This window comes from Vigna unguiculata, chromosome 7 (assembly GCF_004118075.2).
Source record: "Vigna unguiculata cultivar IT97K-499-35 chromosome 7, ASM411807v1, whole genome shotgun sequence".
Taxonomy (NCBI): domain Eukaryota; kingdom Viridiplantae; phylum Streptophyta; class Magnoliopsida; order Fabales; family Fabaceae; genus Vigna; species Vigna unguiculata.
In genome coordinates, this window is record NC_040285.1 from 14,231,936 (window position 1) to 14,250,622 (window position 18,687).

At 33.9% G+C, this 18,687-nt stretch overlaps 2 protein-coding genes across 4 annotated transcripts; both read right to left on the reverse strand.

Moving 5' to 3' along the window:
* Positions 1–1,960: 1,960 nt before the first annotated feature.
* On the reverse strand, positions 1,961–11,139 carry LOC114191059. Of its 3 annotated transcripts, XM_028080217.1 has the most exons (14): positions 10,992–11,139; positions 9,447–9,710; positions 8,529–8,590; positions 7,952–8,145; positions 6,561–7,030; positions 6,264–6,360; positions 5,944–6,054; positions 5,583–5,867; positions 4,761–4,879; positions 4,207–4,677; positions 3,812–3,920; positions 3,138–3,721; positions 2,505–2,672; positions 1,961–2,387 (listed from the first exon to the last, which is right to left on the reverse strand). In XM_028080217.1, exons 5-14 carry the CDS (start codon positions 7,019–7,021, stop codon positions 2,192–2,194), a joined length of 2,601 nt encoding a protein of 866 aa, XP_027936018.1. In that variant the 5' UTR covers positions 7,022–7,030; positions 7,952–8,145; positions 8,529–8,590; positions 9,447–9,710; positions 10,992–11,139; the 3' UTR covers positions 1,961–2,191. The 3 variants fall into 3 exon arrangements, with proteins under 3 accessions (XP_027936018.1, XP_027936017.1, XP_027936016.1); XM_028080216.1 differs by lacking the exon at positions 8,529–8,590; XM_028080215.1 differs by lacking the exons at positions 7,952–8,145; positions 8,529–8,590.
* A 4,842-nt stretch (positions 11,140–15,981) lies between these two features.
* LOC114191191 (anaphase-promoting complex subunit 11-like) lies at positions 15,982–18,251 on the reverse strand. The gene is made up of 3 exons (XM_028080372.1): positions 18,241–18,251; positions 17,546–17,664; positions 15,982–16,292 (listed from the first exon to the last, which is right to left on the reverse strand). Exons 1-3 carry the CDS (start codon positions 18,249–18,251, stop codon positions 16,177–16,179), a joined length of 246 nt encoding a protein of 81 aa, XP_027936173.1. The 3' UTR covers positions 15,982–16,176.
* Between the last annotated feature and the right edge of the window lie 436 nt (positions 18,252–18,687).

Here is an 18,687-nt window from a genome sequence, read left to right on the forward strand (position 1 = left end):
CCTTGCTCGACGACCTATACGGATCGAACAGGCCCGACAAACCGAACGAGTCGATCAGGCCCAATGACCTGATGAGTCACGCGGACCCGAAAACCCGAACGGACCAGGCAGAACCAATGACGAAAACAGGTCAGGCAGCCCAAAGACTCGAACGAGTCAGGCAGGCCCAAAAACCTGAACAGGCCTGACAACCTGAACGGGCCCGAAGACCCGGATGGGCCGGACATCCTGGCGACCCAGACGGGCACGACGACCCGGATAGGCCTGACGACCCAAACGGCCCGATGACCCGGACGGGCCCGAAGACTCGTACGGGCCCGACGACCCGGATGGGCCTGACGACCCATATGGCCCGATGACCCGGACGGGCCCGAAGACCCGTACGGGCCCGATGACCCGGATGGGCCTGACGACCCAGACGGCCCGATGACCCGGACGAGCCCGAAGACCCGTACGGGCCCGACGACCAGGATGGGTCTAACAACCTACACGGGCCTTACGACCCGGATGGGCACGACGACATGAACGGGCCGGACGACCCGAATGGGCCCGACGATCCAGACGGACATGACAACTTGGACGACTTTGACGGGCCTGGCGACCCGGATGAGCCTGACGACCTACACGGGCCTTACGACCCGGATGACACGATGACACGAACGAGCGCTACGACCCGGACGGGTCCTACGACCTAGACGGGCTCGACGTCCCGGACGGGCCCTACGACCCGGATGGGCCCGACGACTCAGACGGGCCTGATGACCTTGACGTACCTGACGACCCAGACGGCCCTACGATTCGAACGTGCCCGACTACCCGATTGGGCCCGACTATTTGGACCTGTCCGTTCGGGTCGTCTGGCCCGTCTGGGTCGTTGGTCCCATTCGGGTCGTTCGGCCCGTTCGTGTCGTCGAGCCTGTTTGTGTTTTCGGGCCCGTTCGGATTGTCCGGCCCGTTCGGGTTGTCGAGCCCGTTCGGGTCATCGGGCCGGTCTTGATCGTCCGGGCTGTCGGGTCCGTCCGGATCGTCGATCTCATCCGAGTCATTCGGGCCTTAATGACACAAGTTTTAAGAAATTCAATTTAAATTTCTTTTATTAAAAATGGATTCTGGATTTTAAACTTGATCCAAATATTTGGATTGGATTTAAATCTTGATCCAAATATTTGGATTGGATTTAAATCTTGATCCAAATATTTGGATCTGGATTCTAAAAAATCCAAACTACTTTTGCTAAAAAAATGGATTTGGGTCAAAAATCTAATCCAATTATTTGGATATAAAATGGATGTGGATTGGATCATTAAATATCCAATCCATGCCCACCCCTACAATTAACTTGTGGACTTCTTTTAGTATCTTGAATAAAAGAAATAAAATTAACCACACCTCAACAAGCACACACTGTTTACTGGACATGAACATTCTTCATCTTTTATCTCTTTAACAATGACGCTGGATTCAAAACGCACCTTCCGAAGCACCCAGCTGAATCAATTGATCAAAGCAAGAGTGAGAGTTTTTAATGTATACAATACCTCCAATTAATGGTTCACAGAAATTTTACTTTTACATCTATTATGTTCACATAACACATCCTTCAAGTAAATAGTAATCTTAAATAACACATTAACAATAAAAAGTGCACTTAACTGGGACTAAAATAGCAAGTATTGCAAAAAATAATAGTAACCCCGTTGAAACTATATTTCAATTTATTAGTTATCTAGAACTAGACTATGACAGTTGCAGAATCATTATCTAACAATTAATCTCTTAGATTATATAAGTATATTCCTCCTTTTACCAAAATTAAAAATATAAACATTTATCTTTATCTTCTCTATAGTTTAATAGTAGACTTTAAGTTACTTTTCAGTACAGCTATTGGTTTTCTAACAAAGCAGTCAATTCTCAATAATTATAACAATTTTTAGCATGAAACAAACCCCCGTTGATATAGGATCACAACAACATAACATTAGTATAGCATTTACTAAAATTAATGAACTAGTTCCTGGACTAAAGTGCAATAGTTACAGGAGTGGATAATTTCAAATATCTAGATGATGGAGAAGATACATAAAAGTTCAAGATATCTTCTCCGCTTTCCTCTTTTCTTGTATGGAAAATTTTGACTATTTGATTCTAGAAATGTAAGTTGCACCGTTCAATCCAGCAAAAAAACATTTTACAAAAACCCAATGTCATTTTCCTTGTATTCAAGAACGATAGAGGCAAGAGCAAGTCTATATGCTGTAGATCTCAAATTCCTGACGAGTACATATATTTCCCTCCTCTTTTTCATAGGCGTCTCCTTCCACTGTTCCTCTCTTAAATGAGATAGTAAAACAGCCTCGCAAAAGCCCTCAGCTACAAGACTCTTACTGCAATGACATTGCACTCGGTAAGATCCTCTACAATGAGACATTTAAATGTTCTTGTGGACATTTTGCACAGACTACTAAATGATTAAAGTTAAAAAGTGGATAAGATTTTACAACCTTCCTTGAACAGAACCTGTTGTGACAAAGCCAATAGGCCACCGGTGAGACTTGCTAGCAATTGAATCATCTGGTATCTGCATTTCCCATCTACCAGAGGAATGTTCTTTGAAGTATAATCGCATAGCAGACTGAGACATTTGAAGTCCCTCTTCACTTCTCTCTGAACTGCAACAATATACACGACACATATACTTATATTTAAAATATTTATATTAGTCTGCACTGAAGTTTTAGTTTTAATATCTTTTCCAAGCAACAGGAGAAGAATGAATCATTTCATCTTTATCTTGTACTTCAAGAAATCGGCAAAACCACAGAATTATACAATGATAGCAACATTTGTAAGATTCCACATGAATTGCATGAACCAAAAAATTGAATTTAAGAAAATCAATGTTGCTTTGTTAGTTGCTATTCTTTGCCGAATTCCACCCTATAATTAATTGACAAGAAAAATAACTCCTTTGAAATAACACTTGCACATCATATTCTATTACCCTGACATTGATAAAGCATAGGTGTTGACTAAATTAACAGCAAAAGTTTACTAGAATAATGGATCATATCCAACGAAATGAAAATATTATTCTCAATAATAAAATGGGAATTCATAATTTCGATATTAATTACCTTGAAGTCCATAAAAATATATCAGAAGGATTTGGTGCACAAATAACTGCACCCTCTTCGAAACATCCTTCCTTGAATGGACGAAGATGAACTCTTAGAAAACATGGCTTATGGTCATATATGTCAGAGCTTTTATACCTTGGATCAAGCTTTAGTTCTCCATTAATAAACTTGGAGATTCTAGCCTCTCCATCTGCTGCATAAGGAAACAATAACAACTGACCGACTTTGGTTTCATGGAGGAATGTGGTCAGCATAGAACCTGTCCTAACTACAGTTCCATCAAACGAACTACTCCAAGAGTCAGAGTTTGAGATTTTAAAGCTACCAGGGTAAGGGTTTGGTAATGAATTAGAGTTGGTCAAATCTTCCCTAGTTGAAAGATCAGGAGTCTTCATTGAACTAATCATTTTGTCAAAAGTAACGCGAACAATACCCCATGGAGGTTGGATGGGAACTCTCAAATGCCTTATGGATGGAGGACGAAGTTCTTCTTTTTCATTAAATGCAGTTTCTTTATCTTCCATTAAGCAAGAGTATGCCTTACAATCTGGAAAATCTGAAGGGAAAATTGGTAGCCCCATCTAGATAAAGAGAAAAAGATATATTAGTTACAGCAAAAAGGCAGAAAATTTGCATTTTTATGCAGTAGGGGATGCAATGTAAATACTCACTTCACATGTAATCCAGTGCTTCTCTTGCAAACCTATTGCATGTGCCCCATTGGAGATAAGTGGAATCCAGAAAACTTTGACCCAACTTAAGGGAAGTATAACGGACCATCTAGAAGCAAACAAATTACACAAGCATTCATTGTATAGTACGTAAAGGAAGGTTTTGACACAAATATTCAATGCATTGCAAGGAATCATGTTCAATCTCAGCAGGGCATTAAAACTTAAATGTTGATATGTTTGTCTTATTATTGTTCTTCTAGCATATATCTTACGCAGGTGATCACAAATACCTATTGTTTGTTTTCAACAATAATGCAATAGTCTAAATATATGTTCATAAACAACACCAGTAAATTCAAGAAATTAAAAGGAAAATAGATTAAAGAAGTTACCCAATGCTCAATTCCTTCACATCATTTTTTAAAAGAAGAATAGGGCAAGATCTCGAGCACTGCACCTTAGTTGAAGAGATGGCATCTCCAGAATCTGTATCACCAAGGCAGAAATTAACCATTCGTTCATGATGTTTCTCCTTGGAAATGACACTGTCTTCCACTGGGGGCCTCAACCTTCTGGTGGTAGCATACCATAGATCATCAACATTAGTCTGGCAATCTTCAAGTTTTGACCATGATAATGAAGATAAATCTTTATTCTCTTCCAAAATTCCTCCCAGTTCAGCAAGCTCTTTGCCCTGTGTTTCCGATGCATCACTTGAAGTCTTAGTTGAAATGTGCTCCACTGGAACAACATTCCTCTTCCATGGAAGTTCTCGAGGATCCTTAACATTAAGAGGCAACATAGCACAAGAAGAAAAACTATCTCCATTTTTCAGTGTGGTTGAATTTTTATTCTCTGAAATACTAAAGCCAAGAAGAAAAATAAGCCATTTTCGATCACTAATGTTAAAAAAAAGGAAATGTTTTGCCCAAATTAAACAACAAACCCTCCAACAGGATGCAGTATCTTTTGAAGAAGTTGAAATGCCCCTAATCCAATTAATTCTAATTTTGCAAGTTGACCCTCAAGGGAAAAGCAATTAATTAATATGCCCGTCTTCTCCATCTAAATAAAAAAGGAAATTGCAAGTGAGTTTATATATAGTTTACAATTTTAAATTTTTCAACTTTATGAGGAAAATTAAAATCTTGACCAAGTAACACCAACCAAATTAAAACCAAATAGAATTTTCATCTGAAACATAACATCATTTTTCCAATTTCTACATTTAAACAGATTTCTAGGACAATTAATAATATTGTGACTTCAGACAAAAAACCTTTTCATATGAAGCTACATAATTAAAGAAATATTGACAAGTTATCAAGCTGAAATGTGAATGCAAATTATGTCCAATGACCCAACCATGCCTATTCACTGGGGTAATGAAATGTAGCACTGACATGAAATGTCCAATTGAGATTATTTGTAACACACTGATAGACCAATTCGTGATGGCCAACAGAAAAAAGTAAAGGAAATCTAGGCAAAGTAATTAGTGTAGTTATAGAATTCGTTAGAATTGATTAACAGCAGTTACTTACCGAACTAGGTAGGTAGCTAGTTTAAATAGTAGAAGGGAAGTAGGATCCCTCATTCAATGTTAGCAATTCAGAAAAGAACATTAGCTTTTGTTTGGAAGGAAATACTCTTGTTTGTACTTTCATTATTGAAACAACTATATGATGTTTTCCAATCCTTTCTACAAAAAAGAAAAAATAAAAAACAACAGGAAGAACCATGTAAGAAGCAGAGAAAGAAAGTGAACCTCTTTCCGACAGGCAATTTTTAGATTATCAAATCCTTCTTCAAAGGCAGAAGCATGTATCCACACCCAAAGATGTCTAAATGAAGAACCATGCTTCATTTTGTCTAATTTTTCACATAATTCAACCCTATGTTTGTTTGAATCATTACTAATACCATTTTGTCCAAAAGAAGCATAATGATTTTGTTCATCTAGCTGTGTACTTATATTTTGTTGGGAAGTTGGTTGCCACATATAGGTCACAGGAGCAATTGGTGGACAAATGAGGTCTCCAACTTGATGCAGCTGTAAAGAAACAAAATTTAGTTTAGTTAAATTAAACCAAACTGGCAGTTACGGGAGTCAGAATTAGGATACCTACCATTGCACTTCCATAGGTTACACCGGAGATTGAAGAGTTTTCAAGATTTTCAGGATGTGTTGTTGTTGGAGAGGGTTCTAGTACCGATCTTAATACCGACGTCAATGAATCCTGTATATAATAGTCAAAATTAAATAAAACAAAAAACTAAACCATCACTATCTGGGGCTGAGAGAGACCACAACAATTGTTTGGGGCAAGCATTTCAATATGTTTCAATGAGAGAACAAGGCATTAGAAAGTCTCAGACTCAGATGCTTAAAAATGAAAAAGAAGAAATTTCCAACAAAAATACTAAAACTACAACTAAAATAAACTACCTCTGGACCCTCCAATTGGATAGCAGTGTAATAGCTTGCATCGTGTACAAGCACCCCTTCTTTGAGCCTTTTCAAGACTGCCCTCGAACCTTTCCCACTGCATAAGCACATACAAAATCCTTGTCAGTGTTTCTAAGGAAATGATAAAACACCTCTTGTTGCATCAGGTTTCCATACTAAATTCAAGCAAATCCCAACAAAATCAAAGTATCGAACAACCCTACACTATGAAATTAATTAGCTTCAAGTTCTCCCGTTGACTCTTTCATATGTTTCCTTTTAACCCAAAAAGCCTACCTTCCTTGAAGACACAAAGGAAGATGGTAACCCCAAAGCTTGGTCATAGTAAACCGCTTTGCATGCCAAACATGAGTTCTCAGCCTCTTGGTTCCATCCCCGGAAGTGCAAAACCCATTCTCTGGGTTATTCTTTAGTTCATATCTTCGACGAACACGCCGAGAAAGCTTTTTCAGTTGATCCTCCTCCAAACCTGATTCAGCAAGGGCTTTGCCCACTGTTCCCACTTTCTGCCTCTTTCTTCTACACCTTTTTCTTGCAATTTGGTTGTCAAATGCAGATGTTCTTCTTCTCTTGTTCCTTTGAGACCTATAATCATTGTTTACTCTGTTTTCTATGATAGATTGTAGACTCTGGAGCTCAAGGGCACGGGATTCAGCATATTTCTGCACGTTAATGGTCCGAGGAGTTGGTAGTACAGGTAATGAAATTTGAGGCCTTTTGGTTCCTTCAGCAACCATGGTTACGAACTAAGCAAATAAAAGAAAACGTTAGTTTACAAATTTTTAATGTATAGACACAAAATTATGTTGTGGAGCCTAAATAAAGAAACCTTTAGTAAAATTAAAGGTTCCAATCAGAATTGAAGTAAAACCGGTACAGTCCAACAAAAACTAGACAAGGCCTGTAGAAATAGTACACAAAATATACTTAAGCAACTCTCCTATCGTCTTGGTTTAATAATTAATATTGTCATCTGTCCTTGGGAAACAGAACAGGCAAACCAAAAGCAGCAAATTTGATAGTATCTTTTCTTTTATGTGTATACATCATAGAAATTTTTCAATCCCCAATTCACAGATTTCCCACATTGTCTAACTAACCATGTCACTTATCACCAACAATAACAACAATAAAAGGAATAAATGCATACCTTCCAGGTAAGTAGAACCTGATGATGCTTGTAGAGCTATAGAACTCAGTTTAACCATTTTATTCAACCAAACTTCTAAATTAAAAATTACCGCCACATGTTTACTTCTAATGCTATCAAAAGAAAGTTCTAAGACTTCTAAAACTACAAATTATAAACCTTCGCTACTATTTTAAATTGGAAACTGTAAATTGATACAACTTTTATCAATTAAAGCGACTGGATCAGCTTACAACTTGCAAGTTATCAACCACCAGCTCAAGTAAGCTAAGAATAACATAAAAAAAAACTCCTACCAAGGAAATGAAGTGACATTATGTATCAGGAAAAAAAACTTCATAGATTAATTAATTTATGGAATTAATATTTACCCCATATTTAAGCCCACATTAGTTTTTAGAGAGATTTATTTCATCTTTTTCTTCGAATTTATTTTCCTAAAAGTGTTTCAAGTTTATCCAAATATGACAAGCAAATTTGTGGAGAAGTGAGTGGGGATAGGTGAGAGAAAATTTACTCTAAAACGTGAGTTGTGAACTATTTGCTGCAGAAGGAAAGCTTCGGATTGGAAGAGTTATTATGTGTGCGTCGTTATGGTTTCACAGATAAGACAACAAGGCAGCAGAACGAAGCCGCAAAGGTGGCGGAGCGAAGAGGCGGAGGTGGCGGGGCAAATGGACGGCGGCGAGGGATTGGGCAAGAATACAAACACTAAAAATAAGAGTCATAGTGAAGATGTTATTTTTTAGTGCATTTTTATCCTAATTTTAATAAACATAAATTAGAAATTAAACCATAATTTAAAATATATATATATATATATATATATATATATATATATTTGATTAATTTATATATCACATAGACCTTTAAGTTCTTCATAAATTAATGTTAATTTTAAATGTTTTATACTTTGTAACTATTATTTCAGTCATTCGATAGTTCATATATAATTAGTTGAATGTTAAAATAGAAAACATTAATTAATATAATTAATGTAAAAAATATTTCAAATTAAAATGATTAGATCTTTTAATATATAATTTAGATACATTATGTAGAAATTTATTTTCTAACTTGCGACTTTTACTAACCCATGCTGAAATCTCAGAATCACCTTCAGGTTGTTTCTTTGTTCTTGATTCTTTCATCCTATCTAAAAAAAAATATTATCACAACATAAAAGTCTCATACTTTCAAGTTTTAAGCCTAGAAATGTAATATTAAGAACACAATCATCAAAATATGACAATAAGTTGATAGCAGAAATGATAGCATAAAAAAACCTAAATTTCCTTGTTTAAGTTATGTTCGGATGGAGGTAAGGAAAAGCAGGGAAATACGTACTAAAATCTTTGTATAGAAGATCTTTAAGGGGGCAAATTGAGAGATATGTGTTCCTCTTCCTTTCACCCAAGGGAAAGGATTACTTTTACTTAAGAGACATTTGCTTAAAAAATTAATGAAAATAATGTCCATATTTTTTTAAAATAAATCAAATGTTCTGAAACAAATGCTAAACAATACAAGGGTGGGACTTCATTATTTAATTTAATTTTAACTACAACTCCTAAACAATAGAAGCAAGCAAGTCCTTTCTATGCTTATTGACAAGTTGCTTAATAGGTTGGAATATCACTTTATAGTTTTCAAAAACTCTAACGTGCTACCAATTGAAGTGAGAAACATTCTTCATGCTGCCAAATCCTAACACACACAGTGACACAGAGCCCCAATTTGAATTGAAATTAAGCATGCTGGGTGGTTATTGAAAGTCAGCATTATACAATTTCAGAATGTACCAAATCCAGTAAACATAAATCACAATGACGAAACAAGAAGGACAAAAAGCAGGGCAAATCAAGGGAGCTTAGGGCAAAATCAGGACAACCACAAAACACAAAACAATGACGAAACAAAATCAGGAAAATCAATAGAACCCAAAACCATCAGGATAACCACATAACAAAATCAAGAATTCACGGAAAAATTTAAGGGATAAATAAACGAACCTGTTCGTGGTGGCGCGCCTCCTTGCTCTGCGTGGGAACCACTGCTCTGGGAACCGCGCGCGCCTCCTCTCCTGATCTCAATCTCCCTCGCGTAGCGTGGCGTGGTGCGTGGCGTCGCGTAGCGTGGCGTGTTGCGGTGGCGTCAATGGCTGGGAGGAAACGTTCAACGGCAGCGACGCAGCGTCAAATGGCTCGGGGGAAAGGAAACAACGGCAGCGTCGCGTGAGGTCGTGAGTGGTGGTGCGGTGCGGTGGCCGTCAATGGCTGGGAGGAAAACAACGACAGTCGTGAGTGGCTTGCAGCGGCGTGAATTGGTTGGTGAGTGGTGTGCTGAGTTCACTGTATAGGTTTTTTAGGTTGATATGAAATTTTCTTTCCTTTCGTCTCTCTCACTCTGTGCGGAATTGTACTCACTAACTTTAACTTAATATCATTTTTTTTAACAAAAGTTTCAACAAAAGACAACTTTAAAATGATTTTTTTCTATAATTTTAATCAATTTAACTAAATAATTACATATGTTATTTTATTTTTATTTTTTTATTATGTAATAATTAATCTTAAAAAAATTATATATTTTAATTTTATTTTTTTAATTTTATTTAAAGGTTAATTTTCTTTTAATTCTAAGTTTTTTGCTTTAGCTTTTTTTTTTTACTAATTTTTTATTTTTTAATGGTTATTTTCTTTAAATTTATATATTTTTCAATTTTCTCTCTCTTAATATATATTTGAAAAATAAAATAAAATATTAATATACACATATATACTTATATTAATTTTATTTTTAAATTAGTTGTTCAATCAAACAAATATAAAGAAACTCACATGTATATAAAAATACAAGTGTACGAGATGTTTTTAAATTATAGAAACTAAGAACAATTTGACCAAAAGGAATGAAATTCACCAAGTATAAAAAATATCATAGATATTTTTCAAATTACTGGAACTAAGATCAATTGTGACAAAAAATTGAAGGACCTAAATATTACAATAATAGGATAAAATTTGTTCAGGTCCCTCAATTTGATGTTAAATCTACCTTAACCACTGTATTCTAAAATCAGTGATTTTGGTCCCCGAAATTCTTTTAATTTGATGAAGTCCATCGTCCCGGTGCAATAAGTTCCACACAAAAAGAACGAGAGCTAAGTATAAAAACCGCGAGCACAAGAGTTATAGTTTCAAAGAATAGGAACTAAGACCAATTGAATACAAAAATTCAAGGACTTCAAACACATGCTACTCATAATACCAACTACATGTCAGAAGCAGAAAAAATTAGTGAATACATTTGGTTCTATCAGCGAATATCAACACGTTCAGTTTCCCACTTTATACATGTTTGTGAAGTGAACTATAAAAGAAAAGAATCCAAATTCCAATATTATAGAGAAAACGCAAATACAAGACAATTAATCAGAGTTTCCAGAAGGTTCGAAAACAGTTTGTACCAAACTAGACTATGGAGAAAGATATCCGTGTTTCCTGTTAAGAAACAATATCAGATATGAAGTGATCAAAAGGTCAAGTGAAGCTTACAATTTGAAGAGTATGGTGGAATAAGATCGGTGTCTCCGGCGTTGACCGGTGGTTTCCGCCGCGGCTCCTTTTATGCTACGATGCTCGCCAAGCTCTGAACTCCTAGCTTCGCAATGGCGTGTGTTTCAGCTCCGTGACCGAACCCGAACCCGAGAAAAGGAACAGCTTCTTTACAAGGGGTCTGGGTTGATAGAATACGCATAAGGGCATATTCTTCCTGCACCCCATAATTTCCTTTGCACCTCCGTAAATTTAAACATTTTAAATTTAAGTTTTATTTATAACTTTCAGATTTTTTAATTTTAAACTTAAAGTTTATATAATTTAAAATGTTAAATATTAATATTTTGGTATAATAAAATGTAAATAAAAATATAAAATTTATATTTCAAAATGTATACTTTAAAATATAAATATATGATAAAATATAAGTTTTATATTCTAAATTTTAATCCAAAATACAAACAAAATTGATGTTTAATGTTTCGAATTATATAATCTATAATATTTTTAAATTCCACTTTGAAAATTCTAAATCAGTTGAGTTTAAAATTTTTAAATTTATAAAAGTGCAGAATAAGATTATAGAGGTACAGGAAAAATTACAGGGTGTAAAATTCTAGAAAATGGCGTTTTAAAAGTGATAGTGGCTTAAAATTATTGAGACTCGAGTATTTTAATATTAAAATATTTTAGTATAAATAGAATCGTTATAAACGAGTTTCATTATTTTAAAACACACCATGTCTCTAGAAATCACTTTTCTAGAGTTCTCTGACTTCTCTCTAGAGGTTTTGTCTCTCTGGTCGTCTGATTGAAGAACTGAGACCGTAGGATTGATCCTCTCGGCTAGCTCTTCAAATTGGACCGATCAGTTTCTTCGTTCGCGTAAGTTGAGTTTTTGCTGTCTTTTTCTATTTTCTGTTGCATGCGAGCTCTCTTCCGCTTGAATGTGACGTTTTAATCATTAGTATGAGTCTTTGTTGATCAGTGATCATAATGGTAGGTCTTGATCGTTCTTATGATGTTTTTATGTGTAGATAGAGCATCGTATGGAGTTAGATGCGTTTTGGTGTTCTTTAAGCGGTTTGTGTCTGCAGAGTCGCTTTGTCAGGTAAGAGAAGCTGATAATTGAATTTAATTAGAGGATATAATGAATGTAATTGTGTGTAATTAGAATTGATTGTTTGAAGTGTGATGGAATGTGAATTGTTTGATGTTTGGTATAAGTGAAATTGTGATTGCATTGTGTGGATTGAGGTTGAATTGGAAAATGAACACTTGAATCATGGCTCTAATTGGTATCATCTCATTTTGCTTAAAAACCATTTTGAAAACTAGACAACACTGCCTTGGAGGTGCCAATTTGGGTCATGAAATCAACTGAAACATTTCCCAACGAAAACCATAATATGTGTTGTTTTCTAGTGTGAGGATGAGCCTCAGAATTCACGGTTGAGCCTTGAAAAATGCGAGAGGATCAACGCTGAGCGCCAGCCCAACGGTGCCTGGCGTTGAAAAATGCGAGAAGAATGAGTTTGAGCGCCAGCCCAACGGTGCAGGTCTGGAAATTTTAATGCTGAGGCTGAGCGTTGGAATCTGAGGTTGAGTGCTGGTTGCCAGATTTCATGTGTTTGTTGTTTTGATATGTTTCATTGCATTAATTGATCTGAAATGAATTATTTTGACTGTTTTGGTATACTTTGAGTGAGATTGAGTGAATATGGACCTGTTGTATGTGAATTATGGAGGAATTTTATGGAGAAATTCTAAGTGTGGATGAGGTAGGGTATGCAAAGACATAAGGACTCAGTTTTGGTTGGTATCCTGACGCTCAAATAACCATTAAGGCTCATATAGAGTATAATGAGTTATGTCGTGAGGAGTAGCAGGAGGTCTTAGCCACTGGACTCGATCAAGTCTTTGGCGCGAAGGAGACTTACCTGGTGTGATGATTGGGTGATAACCCCTTGAGGCCGAACTCTGCAGAGTTTGGGAATCATACACGGTGCAAGCCACCAAGAGGTCTGATGTTAATTGCATATATCCGGATAATTGAGTCTAAAGTTGAATGGCATGTGAGTATTGGAATGTTCCTGTGTGAATTTGTGATAATTGATTGTTATTATGCTCTTACTCTAATGTAACCTTCTTTAAATCATTATTAGCTTACCCTTGCTTTCTGTGTTTTTGTCTCGTGTTGTATGTTTCCTTTTGCGATGATCACCTTAATGGTGGGAGCAGATGTGGTTGCAATGTCAGAGGCACTTCTGGAGGATGAGGAGCCATCGTTTTAGGTGGGAGCTCTAGTGGTGGTCAGTTTAGGTATATTTTTATCAATTTAGTGTAAGTGTATAAGTGATATATTTTTATAGTCATATCTTTTGTAAGACTGTATTAATATATTGTGTACACTGAATTACCTATTTTGGAACTATGATGAAACTCCCTATTTTTATTAGTTTTAAACTGCTAAAAATTGGGATGTTACACAAGGCAGATTATATATACCTATTTTCTCTGGTGACGTTATTTTTAATTTGTTAAAGGTAGTTTTGGTCTAGCTTCATAATTTTTTTTTTACTTTTTATATGCAATTTTGGTATTATTTTTTTTTTTCTGATTTTAGTCTAAAATTTAAAAAATATTATGATTTTTAATTAGTTTTCAATTCTTCATATGCTTATTTTCTATTCTTTAAATTTGTATTAATTAAATTATGTTTTATCATATGTTTGTAATTCTTAAATTTAATGTGAAATTGATATATATATATATATATATATATATATATAATTATATAATGTGATTTATTAGTTAATTAATTTAAAAAATTTATTTTATTATGATAAGAGATAAAATAGTTTAATAATTATTTTAAAAAGTATTTTATTAAAAAAAATTATGATAAGAGAAATAATGATTTATTAATTATTTATTTATTTAAAAGATTGTGATAGGAAATATAATGATTTATTAATTTAAAGGATTATTTTTATTTAAACTTTTTTGAGTGGTAAAATATTTTGTGAATGGTTATTCCGAAGATTAGAGAAAACTGTGTGTGTTCATTTTTTTAATTTTAAAAATAAATATAAATAAGTTTTTAAATTTTATTTAAATATATTTTTATTTCTTTTGTAGATAATTTATTTTTTATGTCTTATAAAATCATAATCTTACAATCATACTGTTGTATTATTATTATTGCTGATAAAAAAGATACTCTTGTATTATTTTTCATTTCTTTCTTAAAGCACTAACCAGGACGTGTCAGGTGATTAGAAGTATAGAAAGAGACATTATATAGATGGGAAGCAAAGGGTAAGAAGATAGCCTGACAAAGTGAAAAACTATGTGTAAACAAACCTAAGGAGCAAGGAATAACAAAACATGGAGAATGCTAAATGTGTGGTGAGTGAATTGAAGCAATGAGTCACGTCTTCTTTAGTTGTCAAGTTCCAAATTCAGTGTGGAACATAGGTAATATGTGGTTAGGGATAAGCTTAGTATAGCACAATCAAGTTGCATTTCATTTTAAACATTTTAGTACCTTGGAGCTTAGTGTCAAAGGAAATATGATCTAAAAGTGCATGGGGTAGCAATTATTTGGGATATTTGGAACATGAAAAATAAAATTGTGTTCAAAAGTGTTATAGTAAATGCTAAAGAAATATTTAGCTTGACGTAGGTAAGATAAAAACTCAAAAGGACAAACTTCTCATATTCGGAATGGTATATTAGTAGTTCAGTTGGGAAAAGGGGTGTAATTATGTTCTTTATTTAGTTTAGGAAAATTATACTTTCACAAAGTTTGGAATGACAAATTTTGATGAATAACCATTTTTGATAAAAAAAAAAATCTAAAAGAAGTAGACTAAGGTTGGTAAGAGATATGTATTGGACGATGCTGTGTAGAATGTTGAAACTGAAGAAGTGTTTAATCCTTAGGTTTACAAGGACTTATTGGTTCTTTGTACTAAGACAATTGTATCATAGTTTGAAACAATAAGTGGTAGGATAGAAACCCAAAGGGCAAACTTTTCTTTGTTTTATAAGTAAGACTCTAGCAATGCAGCAAAATATAGATGGTTCAATCATAGTAACATGCTTCCTAATTCATTTTTTTTTGACAAAAATAAAGAATAAAAAAACACACCACAATGAAATTTTTATAGCCTATAAAAGAGGCAAGTTGGTAATAAGTAACTATTACTTTCAGTACAAGCATTTATTTAAAGTTTTTCTTCTTTTTTTTCATTTCTGCTTAAGCTTTATATATCACATCAACCAAGAGAAATGATAAACACACCATAACTTGATTTTTTTTTTATCTAATTACTCTATTTATTCATCCCAACCTGACACAAATTTAAACTTTTCTTTTTTTAGGGAGGCACTTTCATGCTTCAAAATGTCTTAAGACTTCATTCTGAAACATGCTACATTCAAATCACAATCTACATCTACACACGTAATAAAATGTTACTAATGTCTTAACGTGACTTTTATAACAATTCTGAAGTTAGATGTTACCTCACGTAAACCAGTTTCTAATTAGATTTTTTTGTTTCCAGGCCATGACTGAGGAGCCTGTTGAATCTTCAAACGCGAACCAAACCAATTTAGGAAACAACAAAGTATTAGTGTGAATAATAAAAATATTGTGTACATATTTGAAATTTTGTTAGGAACTGTAATTATTTCAAAAATTACAATCATTCAGACAATATAAAAGGAAAATATTGTATCAGATTTTATACCAAATTAAGAGATCCCCTCTATTTGGAGACCAATAAAAGAAATACCAAATCTTCTGCAAATACAAATAAGTAACATGAGGATTCCAATAATGTAAAGATATCAGGATATAAACTTTAAGGATGAATAATCCCAAATCATTGAAGGACCCTATCTATATTGGGTAAAAAAGGTCCAATTCATAGATTAATTATAAGAGAAAAATCAGGCATGACATGAGACTCCTTAATTTTGGCATAATCATGATAAAAAGGAATAACTAAATATAAATAAGAACCCTTCAACCCATGAAGAGGCACAATACAACACTAATCACAACCCAGTACATTTATATGCATGGTAAAATTGAAGTATATTCAAATTAACAAGATCACATCTACAATGTTCAGTAGTCAGTCACCCTTAAGGGAAAAAGCCAATGTTCTTATCCTTTAAACTGCCATTCACGACGGCACATGGGGCAATGCGCTTGTGATGTTTGAGAATTAACCCATTTCAGGATACAGTGCAAATGAAACGCATGATTGCATACACCCCAAACTGCAAGAAGACAAGAGAACAAGCATTACTCATTTTCGTTATAAAGACTTACATAGCACTACAATTTGATAAGCAAATCCTGATACCAAGAAAAAGATATCATCCATACATTAAACAAACAGTTTTTCAAGGAGAGTTAAGCACGAATTTATAGCCCAAAATAAAATATTTTTATCTTACTGATGTCTTAAAAGCTTCTCGATCATGCGAAACTGCTTCGGCATAAACCAAAAAGTAACAGTAACATACTCACACTACAGTTGAGTGAATTTGTGTTGGAAAGAATGTAACATACATTGCTAGAGTATATAAATTTTGCATAAATGTCAAAGTCATCCACATGAGCAACAATTCCTTTGCAGGAGTTCAACACATTCAAACAAGAGAAGTTTGCATTTTAAATACATTTTCATTATAAATTAGAACTACAAACGATGTAATTTTAGAGATAATTAGAAAATTAACAAAATTTGGACAGAGTGATTCAGTGTACTATGTGTGGAGAGAAAACGAAACCAAATAAAAGGACCCTTTTTCCATAATCCTACAAACTTATATGCAAAGCTTGGAAGCTTCATTGATTCATTTACACAATGTTGATGATTAGTTAAACAAGGCCCAAGAAGTGATATTACAACTAAAAATTTTCTGAGACTTCCTTCAGCCCTCACAATATGACCACTGCCTACACAAATAATAACAGAACACATACGTTAGGATTTAAGCACAAGAAGATATCCCACCCAAAAGAATAGTCCATCATGTAAGAGAGCTCACAGCTTATCCTACTCACTGTGACACTCTTAACTTTGTTAACCCGTTTAATGTCTGATGTCCATAACCGTCTCACACACAATTGACACTGAGCAGATGGCATCTCTTTTTTCTTTCAAGACAACTTTACTCATTTATTAGTATTGGCTTTGCAGCTTAATCTAGCTTATAATTAGCCTTTTCCCTGTAACATAACTCTCAATAAAAGCAACAATTGTTGGGACTCAAATACAAGAGGATATTCCAACCTAAGAATTAGTCCATTAAGTAGGAGAGTCTTAAGGCTTATATTCTACTCGGTGTGAGACTCTTAACAAATAAAATCACAAACAGTTACACAATGTGTAGTTGAGTTTAAGACTATATCACTTACACAGTTACCCAAAGCACAATGATTAATCGAGAAATTTAACTAGGACAAGTTGGTCCAAATATAATAACAACACAGTCTACCACATAAAAAAATATATATAGCTTACTCAGAGGACAGTCATCCCCTGGAAGTTTACAGTCTGGACAACATCCATCAAAGGCCATTCTACAGATCCCACACGTTTCATCTTGAGCATCCCAAGTCCACGAAACAATACCGTGCCATCTAGATTTAACGAGAGAACAAAAAATTAGGAAGAGCTAAATATTTATTTACAAATGACTAGAAAAAAATGATAAAGGAGACTGACAATTCAGAACAAAAATAGGGTTAAATTAAATTTCCAGTGTTTAATAGAAATTTAAAGCAAGTGAAAAGGCAATGGAATTCAATTTCACACGTACACCGCAACTTTTGTTCTCCTTGATATTATTTTCAATCCCTCCTTACTTTTCATCTTCTCTAACCTTAACTAATCAAACATGGTGATTCACTTTTAATTAAATATAAAATTCAAAGTAATTTAATATATTGTGATTTTAGTATATGAAATTGTTTTTAATAAATAATGACTATTATATTATTGACATTTTAAAACGAAAATTTGTCAAATAAAAAATATTTTCTTAATTTCTTTTGCACAATTATTTTTATTCATAATTGAAATTTTATTTCATAATCATAAAGAAATTGTATAATTTTTTAGTTAAGAACTACAAAATGTTATCATGTTTTGGTGAATATAATATATTGCTGGTATAATGTAAAATAAAGGTAAAATATGGCCTTCAATAATCTCACTTGTCAACCATGTAAGTTTGTCGGATCCAATTAATTTAAAACATATAACATTATATTTTATATATAAATAAAGTAAATGGTTTAGTTTAACAACTAATTTTAAATTCGAATCAAATTGGCTGTTTGAGAAAATAAGTGTATTAAAAATATTGAGAAAATTAATTATTTTCTAAAATCATTCGTTTTTTAACATATTAATGATAACTGTAAATAGTCTGTTTTTTTTAACATAAATACTTGTGAGCTTTGACATTCTCGTAATAAATAAAATTTTGATTTTATAATATTAATATTAAAGGAAATTTTGCGTTTCTATCTACACATATTAGTTCTATAATTCTCTTCTCAATTTCAAAGTTATACTCTGTTTAATTTATAAGTTTAATTTTCATACACCTATATGATAAAATATTTTTTATCAACCGGCTAAACATAAACTCATCTTAG